Here is a 16,764-nt window from a genome sequence, read left to right as displayed (position 1 = left end):
GTCCTACTAACTACGTTGTTACTGTTTTTTGGAAGTGCCGAGTTGCAAGAATTTTGTTCTGCAAGAGTTCTTTTACATGCCAATAAATCTACCAATACAAGGCCAACATATTTGACCACCTCCAAATACCATTGACTGAAGCAGGATTGAACCTGCCAATTTTGGCTCAGAAGGCCAGTACTCTACCACCTGAGCTACTCGCCCTGGCCTGGCACAAATATTCGTATGCGAATTAATTTGTGTCTTCCATTAAGAAAATTCCGAAAAGGGCTCCTGTTAGGATGCTATATTTATGTTGAAATTACGGGACTTCCACAGTTTTCAGTGGATGGGGTACTGGGTCGAAGGCTGCAGTATTTATCTTTAACCATTTTAAGGCTACAAGTGATTCCTTAGATGATTTACCGAATGATTCCTCAGCTGTGACAAAGGACGATAAACTAGCACCTAAATAGGAATTGCAAGATCGACTTTTACCACATGCTCACTGTTTCCTGACAACTGCCATTACAAAATTGGAGGATGTAACTTAAAAACTTTTCAGTCTGTTGAACGTGTGTATTTTTATTCCTTGTTTAATAATATGTTCTTTTTACACGTATGTTATACTAATATTTATACTGAACTTGTGTGTTCGACAGATTGAAAAGCTTTTAAGTTATATTTAACTGAGTCGAGACTGAAAAGTATGACTTCTTCCTTAAAAAAGAAAAAATTGGAGGAGCAGTGTCCTCAGAAAAAAGTGCAATGGGCTGTTCTGATGGATGAGAAGGAAGCACTGGAGTACAGTGAAAAGCAGAAGCTGGAGCAGAGCTTAGCCATAAACCATGACATTGAGGATTTTACTGCAAGCAAGGATTTACATTATTGACTATAAGCGAAATATGCATCATTTATGTCTGCTGACATGGAATATTCCTTCTCAACACACAAGTACTTGGTGAGCGGAGGTGGAGCTTCACTGATAAAATAAAAATAAAATTTTAAAAAAGCAGTTTCTAGATGAGCACCTTTAATAATGTTGTGTTTTTGGACTATTTTTAGGCAGCCTTTTTATTAAGTGTGTGAATTTGTGTCCTAATATGTAGGCCTAATGTTGTTGGTTTTAGTACAGTTTGTAATAAATATTTACATTTTAAATTTGCACCTTTTAAAACAAAATTATTGTACCTTTTTGACCCAAATTTTGCACTTATAATTCCTAGCTCTACTTATTAACTATATGGTGCTGCATAAGGTCCTACTTTTACAACTTTACTTTCTATTACATTAATTTTTAACTATGACAAAACTATGTCTGCAGTCACTTATACCAATCTATCACTTCAGTTTCTCTATAGAGCACATTTGGTTTTATCAGCACCATGTATAGAATATTTTTTCCCCTTGTTGGTTTCATCACTTTCTGATTCAGCTGCCCTTCAATATTGCAGTAACTTATTTACCATTTGTTGATCTTGCATTCTGCCATTCGCATTACCTTCTCAGTTAAAATTTGGAAAATTGAGATCACCTGCTACAATCACATTTTTTCTATGTCATTCCCCACATAGCTGATTATCTTATTAAATAATTCTATGTTAGCATTACCACTTCTGTAAATCCAAAAAACATCAAGTTGCATATTATTTTTAGAGCTTAACCTTGCCCCAAGAATTTCATATATATCCTTAACTTTTGCATAGCTTACAAATTCTTCTTTCACCAGTATGAATATTTCCCTTCCTGTAGAATCTATCCTATCTGAACAATACACACTCCAGTTCCAGAAGAAAATTTCTGTATCCATAATATCACTTCTAGCCATGATTCAACTCATTTTACAATATCTAGTAATATATTTCTAATCAATTAATTCTATTCCTTTCCTTACAATACTTCTACAGTTTAACACCAAATATTTTATCCTCTCCCTACTTAGCTTTGAGCTCCAAGTACTCTCATCACTGCTCCCTCGTCTACTCCACTTCCCTGAATGTACTTCCTCATTACCTGTTAATACTTTAACATCATATGTCGTGCAATAATTAGGTATCTCAATCTATTTAATACGATACTCAGACTCGCGAATACAACAAGGACTATCCGACTTTATTAACTTTGTACAACAACAATGTCTGTAGTTCTGCCATTGTCACAAAAGTACAATTCATAGTAAAACATGGCCAACACCAAAACATCAAATATCCCAACATTCTCCCACCTTGCAATTTTCAGTCCTATAACAAAATTGCAATAGTCAGTAATTCATCGTAGAAACCGTGCAGGTTGCTTCATCACTCTTCCGCATCTAGTACGGTCTATCTCCAAGCCTGTCTCTCTCTTCGAGGCATTAATCTTCTGTTCGGTCTCTTCAACTAATGACAGAGAACATTCTAACGGGATCAGATACCAAATACGATGCATGACCACTCCCCTCTTTGTACAAAGACACGACCATCCTTCCCACGTAACAGATCTTCAGTAATACCCAGCAGCCACTCCAGTTTATTAAGAATGTCCATCTCAATGAGCACAACATCTCCTTTGCTAAATTTGTCATGCTGATTTTGCTTCAACTGAAGTTGGCAAAGGTACTCACTACGAAATCTCTGACGAAGTGCATTTCTCAGTTTCAGTCAATAGGCTGCTCTCTTCCTCAATTGAGGTCTACCCATCACATCCAGATCTGGTACACCTATCTCATGGACCTCTTGAAGGAACATCGCTGGTGTGATTGGTCTCAAGTCATCAGGATTTTCTGTGTCTGAAGTTAAGGGATGACTATTGATGGTTGCTTCACACTCGCACATAACAGTCATTAATTCTTCAGATGTTAGGGAAGATTTTCCTAGAACTTTACAAATGAGGTCTTTCATCAATCCAAGCCACCCCACCACGAGGCTGTGAAAGGGTTGAATTTCCATTCAGTTCTTTGAATGCTGCAATAAGACTCCATCTGCTGCCAGTTAAACTTAGCCATCATGTTACTCGCACCTCTAAAATTTGTTCCATTGTCACCATAAATTGTCTAAGGCTTTCCTCTACATGATACAAATCTTCATAGTCCTTGAAGAAAAAAGTCTGTAGATAATGATGCAAGCAGTTCCAAATGCACTGCTCGGTACACGGCGCATGTGAACAAACAAACCCATATCTTCTGATTACCTCTCACAATCAACGGGCCAGCCAAGTCAACACCAACTCCTTCAAGAATCTTGGCATCTCTCATGCGATTATTAGGCAGAGATGGTGTAGAACCCTTTGGTCTTTTTGTACCTCCTGCAAATGACACATTTTTGTACAAATGATCTCATGATTCTTCTTCCATTCAAGATCCAGAATCATTCCCTGAGAATACCCAACAGAGTCTGTGGGTCTACATGACAGTCCTGAACATGAGTATCATGAATAAGTTGCTGCACAACAGGGTGATATCCTAGCAAGATAGCAGGCTGACGAAACTCAAATTTATCCTCCCTCTCTGATACTCTTGTATTCACTCGCAAAGTACCATGTTCATCCAGGATTCACACAACTGAGGTCTGCTTTTGGTCCTCATCTCCTTGAAAATTCTCATTCTGGATAAGTTTAATAACTGTTCTGTTGCAATCTTCCAGTTCTGAACAACTAGGGCTCTCCACTCTCTCTCCTTTTAGATTTACAGTTAAAAATAAACCCTTTCATCCAAACAATCAATCTCACTATCTTGTCAAATTGAGAAAAATACTTGTAGTATTATCCTGACCTTAATGGATCTTCTGTAACGGCGAGGTTTGTGGCAGTCTTTCTTCTTTCATGCATAATTTCATATTCATTCCTGACCCTACAATCTGAAGGCCGTTCCGCTGGAAGGTACAACCAGGATGGTCCCTCCCACCATCTAGAGGTTATAAGTTCTCTTGTCCCACATCCTCGTGTTGGCAGATCAGAAGGATTCATTGCACCAGGCACATGCCTCCACGATTCCTTTGGAGTCAGTTATCTAATTTCCCTAACCCTGACCAAAGGATCTCATGCTGTATCCATGTCAACACTGTCATAGTATCTGTCCACAAGTAAACTGACTCAGTGTCGAACTCCTTTCTCACAGTCGACAACAATCTAGCACTTATTGTTGCTCCCATAAGCTCGAGTAGAGGAATGGTCAGTCAGGGTAAAGGAGCTACTCTTGATTTCACTTGAAGGAGTTAGACATGAACTCCTCACTCCATCTGCATACGTAGAAATACCACTGCAGCATATGCATCTCGACTCAGATCGTAGAAGGCATGGAGGCTACGTTCTACATGTACTTCAGGGAATCTTCTAGGAATCTCCAACTGGTGTAATTCTTGAAGATCACGAAGCCATTTCCCAAATGTAGTTTTCATTTCCAAAGGTACTTTCGTGTCCCCAGAGACCTTGTTTATTTTCTGCAGTAAAAACTTAGTCAACAGCATAATGGGTACCAAAAATTCAATTGGATCATAAATCTGATGGACAGAATACAGCATCATCCTTTTAGTTATCTTCTCTGGTGAAATATTTTCCAGAGGCTCACAGTTCAAACGAAGAACATCCTCCTTGAAATTCCACATTATTCCAAGGACGGGTAACAAATTGAACTCATCTTGAAACAATGGATCAGTGCTCTCCAAACCTTTGAGCTCAAACTTGTATTGGAAAAAACATCTTAAGCAGTTCTGACAAATAGTTACAGCTCGTCCTTATTTGAGTCACTTGCCAAACAATTATCAATGTAAAAACTGTCCTTTAGCTGCCTAATAAATCAACAGTCACTTTATTTTCATCTTGAGCACCTAGCAAGGCTTGGTCTAAAAGGTACTCAAGCACTCAATGTCACTCCAAAAATTACTCGATCGTCCCTATATGTTTTCACTTCTTCCTTGCCCCACAGAAATCTCAAGAAATTTCTTCTTCTGGTGCTACTGAAATTTGCGTAAACACCTTACAAATATCAGCAATAACCCCAATTGACTTCTTTCAAAACTGTAGGAAGAGAGAAGAAATTTGTTTGATGAGATTGGGACCCTTTTCTATACAACTGTTTAGGGAAGGATTGTTACCTCTTCTCGTGGAAGCATCAAAGACTGGTCTCACTGGTATTGTTGCAGAATCCTTGATGATAGGTCAATGAGGGAGATAATCCCCACAGATTTCAGTCTGATTACCTGGAATTTCTTCTATTATCCCTTCATCAAACCAGCCTTGGAAAACTTTATCATATTCTTCTAAGCGACCATTAATTTCAAGTTTTCTCTTCGTAAGTTCTAGCCGCTTTTCTGCTGTCTCATATGATGGCTCCCAGAGCAGGTGATCTTTCAGCCATGGAGGTCGAACGTCATATCTACCATCTTCTTTTATCTGTACGGCTTCAAGGATGACTTTTTTTTTTTTTTTTTTTTTAGATAGGATCTTCTATCCCCAAAATGTCCAGTTCTCACAAGTTACACATTTTCTCTGTAATCAGCAGAATAGGTGTTGCTTCTCTATCACCAAAACCTTGAATACCGTCCACCCTAATGTAGTCAACAGTGCTGTCAATTCTCCCACCATTCTATGCTCATTCTAGAGAACTGACCCTAGGAAATCTGCTCCAGTAAGGATCTCTATTTCCTTATCTCTCCCTACATCTAGGTGTGACAGTCCAAGTTTCATCACTTGTTCTGCTGTAAGGAAAGAGACCTGTCTACAAATATCAGACTGGCTAAGAGCAGTCAGTCTCAGCTGATTAGAATTATGAAGATTCTGAAGAACAAGTTCAAACACACAATGCTCTACAGGGGACCCAGTACTACCACCAAACCTCCTGAAGACCCAATCTCTCTGCCAGTTTTTCTTTCAAGCAAGAATGCTGCAAAGCAGAGTCTAGAAGGACACACACAAGTTCTTGATTATATCCACACTCTGTTTTAACCAAGACAGTTTGAAGATAGACACATGAGGAATTAATGCAGAATTTAGTTACTGAAGTAGACTGAGGTGTGTTGTCTATACCATAATAAAACAATGTTTACCAACGGCCTGTGTTCTGTCACTTTCCTACGAGAATCTCCTGAAGTCAGAATTTGTCTTCAGGCACTGTGCATAAGTACATTACCTATATTTCCAAATGCATATCTTAGATTTTCCGTGTTGTCTCCTGTTCGCAAGAAAAAAATAGTTGCCATGACTTATAACTCGACCCTCGTAGCTGTCACATTCGTACCCAAAAGTAATGCACTGTGAGACAACCTTACGAAAATTTCACCCTATTCCTAACACAATTTTACCTACAAATAGATGAGACAGGAGAAAATATCTTAAGACCAGCCATTTAGAACGCTATATCAGGCATCTTGTAGTACAATCCATTTGTCAATATCACGTATCATTTAGCAGCAGTTAATCTGTAAATAAAAGTTTGCAATATTGTAAACCTGCATATACTTCGTATGTTGATCTATTTTTATTCATTGAAGTCAATTTGTAGCGACATAGAAAGGGCTTTTGCCATTATAATTAATATTTTACATCAATAGTGACTCTCAGCAGGATGGCGCCTGCTATTGTCATTACTCTCCACATTGACTTTAACTAGCGGTAGGAATGGGATTCTTCTCCAACACCTTTGTAACTAGCATTAGTAAGGAGAGACTACCATTGTGATTAATAATTCCCTTCTCGATTTGACTGGCAGAACTCAAGGGAGCATGCAATTATGTTCAAAACTCCCCTAACCGAATGTGTTTGGGAGAAGGCAAGTGTGCCTGCCATTATAAACAAATTTACCCATCTAAAATGTGACTGGCATTAGGCATAGTTACCTAGTCCCTCGGTGTGACTGCCATTAAGAAAATGGGCCTGTCATTATAATGATAACAGCACAACTCACTTTTGACTGGCAGTAGGGAAGGTGCCTGCTATTATAGTAAAAACTCCTCAGATGTAATCTCTCTAGAAGTAGGAAAAAGCACCTGCCATTGTAATGAAAACTCCCCAAATCGATTGTGACGGCGCAGTAGGTAATGGGGCCTCCCATTATAATGAAAACTTTTCTACTCGATTGTGAATGGCGGTAGGCAAGTGAGCCAGCCGTTATCATTACAACTCTGCAACTCACACCTCACATTGGAAACAATGTCTGAGAATCTTCCCCTGTTGTTTTTGGATAAGGCTAAGAGGCATGCAGTTTGAAAAAATCTTATTCACTGCATGTACAGTAATTTACTTTGATAATCATATACAATGTAGAATACGGTACCGCATCAAAGCACGGATACATTTGCTAGTCTTATTCATAAGTTGGAAGTAACAATTGTAAATGTATTGAGAGGATTGCTAGTACAAACAGGTGGGAAAAATGGTAGGAGGCTACTCAGAATGAGCAGACAAAATCAATGTTAGAAAGGAACTTATTGGATGAAACGATGTCTATAAACCAAGTTAGGTAGTGGGGTCAGATGAGACAAATGAAGGAGGATAGGTTATCTAAGAGAATAATGGACTCAGCCATGTAGGTAAGAGAAGCAGCCAGGATCAGTAGCTGAGGTGATAGAGCACTGGACCTCTGAGCTCAAGTTGGTGGGTTTGATCCTCTCTCAGTCAAGTGGTATTTGAAGGTGCTCAAATTTGTCAGTCTCGTGTCAGTAGATTTACCAATAAGATAAGGAACTCCTGCAGAAGAAAATTCCAACACCTCGGCGTCTCCAAAAACCATCAAAGCAGTTAGTGGGATTTAAACCTATTATTATTTTTGCAAGCGAATGGACTACTAAGGATCACGTTACAACTTCAAATCTTTCTATTTGTGCGGAGTTTTCTCTGCGTCCAATACTCCTTCATGCATTTCCTGGCCTGCTTCCATTGTTCATCTGTCCAAGCTCTTCTGGCCTTTTTCGTTCTTCCTGCGGCTTGAACCCTTTCCAAATTCTTCACTGTGTTCTAACAGCTGAACTTCCGAGATGCTTAACCTTTTCCATATTCTTCTTCGTTTCCTTAATCCATGCTGTAGTGGTCTTTTCTTTCTCCAGAAGTAATCAAATATCTGTTTGATAAGTCTGTTTGCATTCATTCTGTACAGATGTCTGAGAAATGCCAGTCTCCTTTTCTTCATGGTCTCTGAGATTCTTTCCACCCTCTGGTAAACTTCTTTATTGCTCCAAAGTTTCCATCTGCTTTGAGTTTGGAGAGCTCCCATATTTTTCTGAGGATTCTTGTTTCCAGGACCTCTAGCTTCTCCAGCTTGTAGTTCATGGACAGGCATTCACTAGCACAGAGGCATTCTGCTTTGACCCTGGTGTTGTAATATTTTAATTCGGAATTAGAGGATAAGCACTTCTTATTGTAGATGATTTGTGTCGAGCCGTATGCTCTCACCATTTTTGAGATCCGATCTCCACTGCAGCTTTTTCTAGCCCATTCTCCTGTATGATCTCACCAAGGTACTTGAAATTCTTGACCCTTTCTATCCGTCCTATCTCTGTCTCCAGGAATATTGGTCCATGTTTGATGTTCGTCATGAATTTGGTCTTTTATAAATGTCTATATACAGTGCATGTTTCATGACATAACCTCACAAACACTGCGATCATTCGACTACGTAAATAATAATAATAATAATAATAATAATAATAATAATAATAATAATAATAATAATAATAATAATAATAATAATAATAATAATAATAATAATCCAACAACATAAAAGATATAGACTGCTATCTGCCGACCATCTTTGAATCTACTTGAACTGCTGGCAGCCATGACACTTACAGGCAAAACAAACGACAGGTGTCATGGCAGAGTGGCTGTACTTGTACAGACGTACACGTTAAATTCGATAGTCTTTATGTTTCATGCAATAAAATTGGCCTTAATTATGATATAAATCTTTTTAAAATACATGTATTAAAAGCACGTTAGTAGTTATGTGATGACAGTGTTTAACCAATGTGAATAATTTGTTTGTGGTTATGTGGCAACAGACTATATTGGTTGATAAGTGGCACAGATTCCTGTTAAACAATAATATATATATTTCATATTTGCTTTACATCGCACCGATACAGATAGGTCTTATGACGACGATGAGATAGGAAAGACCTAGGAGTAGGAAGGAAGCGGTCGTGGCCTTAATTAAGATACAGCCCCAACATTTGCCTGGTGTGAAGATAGGAAACCACGGAAAACATCTTCAGGGCTACCGACAGTGGGGTGCGAACCCACCATCTCCCGGATGTAAGTACACAGCTGCGCGCCCCTAAGCGCATGGCCAACTCGCCCGGTAAAGAATAATATTTAATGAAATAATGTTAAAAGGTCAAATTTAGTTGGGTACCTAAATAACAATTAAATTATAAGTTCATTTATAAGGTGTATTGTAATGATCCAATATTAAATCCTTCTCTCTCCGTTGTAATCCTAGGAAGGGGGAGTGGTGATTGTTATTTTCAGGAAGTACAACTAGCCAATCATCCTCTATATACCTAACACTAATCAGTGAGAGAAAAACATGGAAGGGATCCGATAATTTGAAAAATGAACGTGTCGGCCAAGGATAGACAAGGGCCACGAAAGGCGTGAAATTGAAATACTCCCTAGGCTGTAATGCCACCGGGGTCTGAAAATAACAAATAACAAGTAAGTAGAAGCAACACCAGAACTCATATAAGGGTCCCGTGGTCCCCAACCCACGCTCCCAAGTTAACAGCCTTTGAGGCCCCATTTAGTTGCCTCTTACGACAGGCAGGGGATACCATGTGTGTTAATATACCGCCACAACCCACAGAGGGAGTTCAAAGGAAACCTTAAAGAAAAATAATGTGCCATCATTAGAAATTGTGTTTAGGCTTATACTAAAACATAGGGCCTACTTGTGAAATGTAATATTAACCCCTTTCTGATGGGGCTTGGTGAAGTTAAATGCTGCGCACGACATGGGTATCTTGATAATGGAAAACACGTATTATTACGAATTATTACAGCCAGATTTGCTGCGCTTATTTCATTAGAAGTCCTGTGATTATTAATTGTAACAGTGTTTTTAAACAACGTCTGAACTTGCTACTTTTAAATGACTTTATTTTTGCAACAAAAAATAATCACATCTAATGATGAACTGATAATACGGCTAGGGTAAAGTGACATGTGGCTTGCCTAGTATCGAAGTGTCAACTTCTCTTGCCTGCAACTGTCATGGCGGCCGTAGTTCACTGAGCTTCATTCAGGGGCGCTCTAACGAATACGGTATGTTTAGCAGTCTATACCTTTCATGTCGTTGGTTGAATCTACAATGACGCACAAAAAATGCTGTCAATTTGTGTACACGGATTTATTTACAATTATTTACAAATTAAATGCTCATAACCTTAATCACTGTATCACAAACAAAACACTTCACTCCAAGAACATCAACAAGACGCCATTTAAAAAAAAACAATTGCTTATCACAGCACCTGGAGGTTCTAACCTAAAAACACAGTTGACTACCGACTGCCTACATTGCCATGTCAGCCTAACCACAACATGTGGTCTCCATTGAAACTCCTACTAAAAAAAACTCGTCCCTACCATCAAGACCACCTGTTTATATACGTGCCTGGCCAGGCTTCTAGAAAGATACGTTACAAAACTACCTTCTCGTAAATTCTCCAGTTACCGGGCGAGTTGGCCGTGCGCATAGAGGCGCGCGGCTGTGAGCTCGCATCCGGGAGATAGACGGTTCGAATCCCACTATTGGCAGCCCTGAAGATGGTTTTCCGTGGTTTCCCATTTTCACACCAGGCAAATGCTGGGGCTATATCTTAATGAAGGCCACGGCCGCTTCCTTCCCATTCCTAGCCCTTTCCTGTCCCATCGTCGCCAAAAGACCTATCTGTGTCGGTGCGACGTAAAGCAACTAGCAAAAAAAATCTCCAGTACCTAACAACATGATTATAATGTACAGAAAATTCTACCATCATTTCGTCTGATCTAGAGCCATTCTGGATATTACAGTATGTTTCAAAATTCTATAGCAGATTACACATCATCCTACAGGTAATAATAAAATATATAATATTAATTTACAGGTATTTACATTAAATGAACTCATATAAATGTCTATATACAGTGCGTGTTTCATGACATAACCTCACAAACACTGCGATCATTCGACTACGTAAATAATAATAATAATAATAATAATAATAATAATAATAATAATAATAATAATAATAATAATAATAATAATAATAATAATAATAATTCGAGCTCGATACTTGCATTATTTACCCATGGGTGAGAGAATATTGTTTTCAAGTTATATCAGTTTACTACACTTGCGTCAATCTTCAGTCCCGTTTGGCTGGTGATTCCTTCCAAGAGGTTAATCTGGATGGTTGTGACCGCTAGACTTTCTGATAGTATAGCAAAGTCGTCAGCGAAAGCCAAACAGTTGACTTTCATCCCTCCTGATTTTCTCCCTAGGCAAATCGGGATTATCCCTTGATGTTCGAGTTCCATATTCTCACTATCTTTTCTAGGACACAGTTGAATAGGAGCGGGGATAGTCCATCGCCTTGCCTACGCCTGTCTTGATTTCAAATGATTGCGAGAGTTGCCCGAAAAAATATACCTTGGAGGTTGTGCCTGTTAGGGTCTCTTTGATTATATTTGCCAGTTTGTTTTTGACTCCAAAATCCCTAATGATCAAGGTATCTCTGTCCACCGAATCGAAGGCTCTTTTGAAGTCTATAAACGACACCACAATTTATTTACCACTCAACATTTTGTGGCGGAGTATTGATTTCAGGTTGAATAATTGTTCGATACAGGAGCGGCCTTTCCTAAACCCTGCTTGGTATTCCCCTAGTTGTTGGTCCAGATTCACCTCTATTCTATTAAAAAGAAGTTTTGAGAGGGTTTTATAGGCGATCGGGAGGAGGGACACACCCCTATAGTTATTGACATCCTGTCTGTCCCCTTACTTATGCAGCGATGGATAAGTGCTGTTTTCCATTCTTCTGGGATTATCTCCTCCTAGATTTCCTTGATGATTTGGTAAAGATCATCTAAGATTTCCGGTTCTGCCCATTTCAACATTTCTGCCATTATCTAGTCTTCTCCACTTGCCCTGTTGTTTTTGAGGTTTTCAATGGCTTCCTTGACTTCTTTCCTTTGATGATGGTTCGTCGTCTTATAAGTTATCTGGTATGTCTGGAAATTCTAGTTTGGAGGTTGGGAAAGGACAACTCAAGAGAGTGTGAAAGTATCTGGCTAGTATCTCAAAGTTTTCTTGGTTGTTCAGTCCGATTTTAACCCGTTCGTTTGTGAAGCTCAAACTCGGCGCTTCGTTTCCTTTGAGTTTTCTGTTGAAGTCTGATAAAAGTCTCTGGAATTGTACTTGACAAAGTCGGTCTGGGACTCTTCCAGTTGAGCTCTTTTAAATGATCGTTTAGTCTGAAATATCCTGGATGTTTCTCTCCTCTGTTGCCTGCATTGTTCCATGTGTTCCTTTTCTCTGGAGCAGTTCCATTTTCTCCATTTCTCGGACCTCTCCCTGAGACCTTCCTCGCACTCATTATTCCACCATATTTATCTTTTCCTCCTAGCCTGTCCGAATATTTTCTTTGCGGCTCGATTGATTCCCGTGTATAGTTCTTGCCAGTTCCAATTTCTGATGGTCCGGATTTCGTCCCTGAAGTTTCTAATGATGTCTTCAGTATGTTAATTTTGTGTGTGTTGTATCTTATCACATTAGGTGGGTCTCTCTTTTGTCCTACTGGGAGAAAATAGATTTTAACTTTGGAGAGATAGTGGTCAGAATCGAATTCACCGTTCCTAAATCACTTTGATGTTCATCACCTCCTCTGAGTTTTTCCTTGTTATCGCTACGTGATTCAATTGGAATTCCCCTAGTTTTGGATTCGGAGATACCCATGTCTTTGATTTTCTTGGGAGTTTCTTGACGTGTGTTAACATTAGTTGCAACTGAAAAGCTTTGCAGAGTCCAATGAGCCTTTTTTCCCATTCTTGTTTGTCGTCCTATGTGCTAGATATTCCCCTACAACGTCTCTGTGCTTTCGCTCCTTCCCAATCTGCGCGTTGAAGTCTCCCCGCAGGATTTTTACGTTGCTCTTGGGTATCTGGGTGATTTCAGTTTCCAGAAGATCCCAGAAGTCATCAACTTTATGTGGATTCTTCTCGTTACCTCCGTTGATCAGGGCGTGACAGTTGATGAGAGTGTACCTCTCATTCTTACATTTAATAGTTAGTAGAGACAATCTTTCGATTCTGATGTGAAGTCTGTGACATTGTGTACTATCTTCTTGTTCATGTAGAAGCAGGTTCCGAGCAGAGGCATGCTGGTGGTCGTTGTAACCGCCAGATTTCCTTTGAATATTCTGCACTGGTTGATGTCTGTGATGTTTTCTTCCAGATTATTATTATTATTATTATTATTATTATTATTATTATTATTATTATTATTATTATTATTATTATTATTATTATTATTATTGGCTAAGCAGATGATAGACTCAGTTTTTAATGAATTATTTATAAGAGGTGTAGAAGTAAACAAGGTCACACAGCTAGTTGCAAATAGTAGACTGTGGAAGCTTATAGTTATCTAATTCAAAGATACTTTTAAACTGAATGCTGAAAAGCATAACAGACTATAATGTCGAACCAGATCCATTTATTGAAAGATCTACTGTATGCAGTGCCCTATATCTTCTTGTATGGGCTAGAACATATTTGTTACATCCATTGACCTGTCTCAGTCTCATTCTTGGCATTGACTTTATGAAAGTGGCTGAAGTATAGATAATGTAGTAACATGATTCCTTATGCAGTCAGCCCTGACATGAATGGTGTGAAACTTTTGCTCATGAAACGGGTTTATTCACCTTGTAGAAGTGCATAACATTTCAAATACTACTAAGAAGGCACTCCCTATTGAAGATTTTATATATATATAGTTGTTTAAGCTTTAGTTTCTACATTTTTGAGCAGTATAAGTTAATTTCTTAAATATGCATTTTGAATAAATAAAATGAAAGAACAACATTTTAGGCCCTACCTATTTTCTTGAATGATAAGCATCATAACTGGAAGAAACCTTTCTAATGAAACACTTCCTGATGTTTCTTGATCCTCCACCGCTGCAAGAATCTCTTGTATTTCAGCTTCAGTAGGACAACAACCTGACAACAAGATACAAAAATAGTAATAATTATATATACATATAAAAGAAATAAATACTTCAGTGCTCGATGCAGAAAATGTATTGCTTCTGTTTAAGGTAAAATGCACATATCAGAACTCACACCACAACCATACAGAATTTTGAATAGCTTTCACACTAGCTAAGTATATATCCACACTGCCATTGAGCCTATTATGCAGTGAGAGTATTCAAAATGATACCGTGTGTGCGGTGTTTTTCCTGTCGATGACCACAGCAGTCATTGCCATGTGTAGGCAGAGTTCAGCAGGGTTGATGCAACCATACAACAGTGCCATGAAATATAGCGCTAAAATTTGTTTTTGCATATTACTACTCAATATTATTACACTGAAAAACAAAATCTAATAATCACACAGCATGTGCAAATATATCTAAATCCCCAGCTACTTTCTGCCAGTATTCGGTTATGCTGTATTACACGCGATGCAGCATCTATCGGAGATGAGTGGCAGCAGAAAACACAAACCACATAACAATAAACGATGGTCAAAGTAATGTTATTGTTGATCATTTTTATGATATTGTGATATTGTAGGCCTTCACATATTTTTTCTTTCGACTCTGTGATATTAGGGCATTTAATGTCAAGCAAGGCCTTCCTTTTTCATGACTCCCTCTTGTCTTATTCTCCAAGCGATCATTCCTTGCCGATTTCTTCTCATTCTTTATAATCGTCATTACAATTTTCCTTGTCGCTATGGACCGAACACCACGCAGTTTTACAACTTAAGACATTTTAAAAATCGATCTTTCCCGCCCTCCTTGTCTTTTCCCTTCATACTGTAAAATATTGTCCTGCGACTAAAGGTATGGTTTCCAGGAGAATGTCACGTATATAGATATTCTAAATATTCTAAAATTCAAATATTACGATACAGGCAACAAAATCAGTTATATCGACCTGCAATGAAAGCCAGAGGATTTTATATATATACCATATTTGCTGGCAAGATGTAGTGTTTATAGTGCACACTGTCTTCTGGTATGGGCTAGAATAAATTTCATTGACCTGTCTCAGTCTTATCCTTGGCTTTGACAATATGAAAGTGACTGAGGTATGAGCGATGCTAGTAATGCCATTCCTTCTGCAGCCAGTCCCTGATATGAAAGCTGTGAAAATGTCGCTCATAGGTTCGGTTGGTGCACACATTTCAGTGGGCTTGGCAGACTGATATGTAATAGCAACTTCTGGCTCAGTGAGGAAAGCAACGGGAAACTACCTCACTCCTCATTTTCCTAGTACATCTCTTCAGAGACACCTAGGACATCTATGACAGGTAATGGTGGACCTGATGAGGATACAACCAGCCTTCGGGCTGAATACCCAACATATACATACATAATAGTAGATATGCAAGCAAACGAGAGAGGGACAACACCTACGTTCAAATCAGAACAACGAACTAACGATGGGAAGTGCTAACGGGAATCAATATATATTAATAAATATTATCAAAACATACGACGACAGACCAAAACATTTAATAATATAGCATGCATGTCGCCAATAAGATCTTTGAAAGAGATGCAAGTATATTTTGAAGTATTTCTGAAGATAAGAAATTACGAGTAGTAGAAGAACACCTGGACTCGAATCCTAATTTGTTGTACCAGGCCTTCAAATATAAATTAAATGATTATTCTTAAGATTATGGAATTTTGAAGTTCAGCAGAACCTGAGACTTGAACTGCACACAAAGAAGTACGCATCGACAGGCCAAACAAGATTCAGTGATTATTTCGCATACCGAATCCATAGATTCCAAGATTAAAACGCAGCACCGAGCGAATTAGAAGCAATAAAACCATACAAAAGCAATTTCCAACAGCCATACAACGATTGCTAGCGGATGAAAGTATGGAATCCGCAATTGACATGGAAACCGTATTAAGACAACTATATATGACTACAGTCCATCCTACAGCCAGGATAATAGGTAACCATAATAATAATAATGAAGAAGCAGTAAACGTATTGACACAAGAAAACTCTGGCAGGAACACACCAGTCGAGCGGAGAAATTATTTAAGGAATTATGGGCGAAAAGAGAGGAACGAACGTGATGAAAGAAGAACTGAAGAGATCGGATACCAATGTGGAAGAGGTGACCAACTATATGAAGGATACAATGAGAATAATAGACGCGTACCATACTACAGACCTGGTAACAGATTCAGGACACACCGAAATAGGTACAGTTATAGAGAAAGACCATCATTTCGAAACAGGCAAAAAAGGAATTATAAAGACAGAGAGTACACAAATAGAAAATAGTCCACGATTTAAGAGATGCGACCCAAAATAAAGAACGATGGGAGCGAGCTATCAAAGATCTCGATATGAGTGTGGACTTAGAAAGGGCGGAAAGCCTTGAAATACAAAGACACAGACGAAAGGAGCATGAAGAACACAGATTGAATCCTAGCGCTGAATCATTTAGCAGCAACTCGGGAACATTTAGGAAAGAAGAAACATCAATTTTGGAATAAATAATGAGATAGAGAATGGTAATTATATCGTGGATGACAAAATTTCTAGTTGGGTAGTAGCGCAAATTGAATCATGGGAG

The 16,764-nt window shown here is 38.6% G+C and overlaps 1 protein-coding gene across 1 annotated transcript in view; it reads right to left on the bottom strand.

Annotated features, from left to right (window-relative positions):
• The window catches only part of LOC136877790 (dynein regulatory complex protein 8), a 47,066-nt gene that overhangs the window by 7,662 nt on the left and 22,640 nt on the right, over positions 1 to 16,764 (bottom strand). Inside the window, exon 4 of the mRNA XM_068228747.1 lies at positions 14,027 to 14,150. Coding sequence (XP_068084848.1) covers positions 14,027 to 14,150 — 124 coding nt within the window. The remainder of the gene's footprint in view (positions 1 to 14,026; positions 14,151 to 16,764) is intronic.

This window comes from Anabrus simplex, chromosome 7 (assembly GCF_040414725.1).
Source record: "Anabrus simplex isolate iqAnaSimp1 chromosome 7, ASM4041472v1, whole genome shotgun sequence".
Classification (NCBI taxonomy): domain Eukaryota; kingdom Metazoa; phylum Arthropoda; class Insecta; order Orthoptera; family Tettigoniidae; genus Anabrus; species Anabrus simplex.
This window is presented reverse-complemented; position numbering and strand designations above follow the sequence as displayed.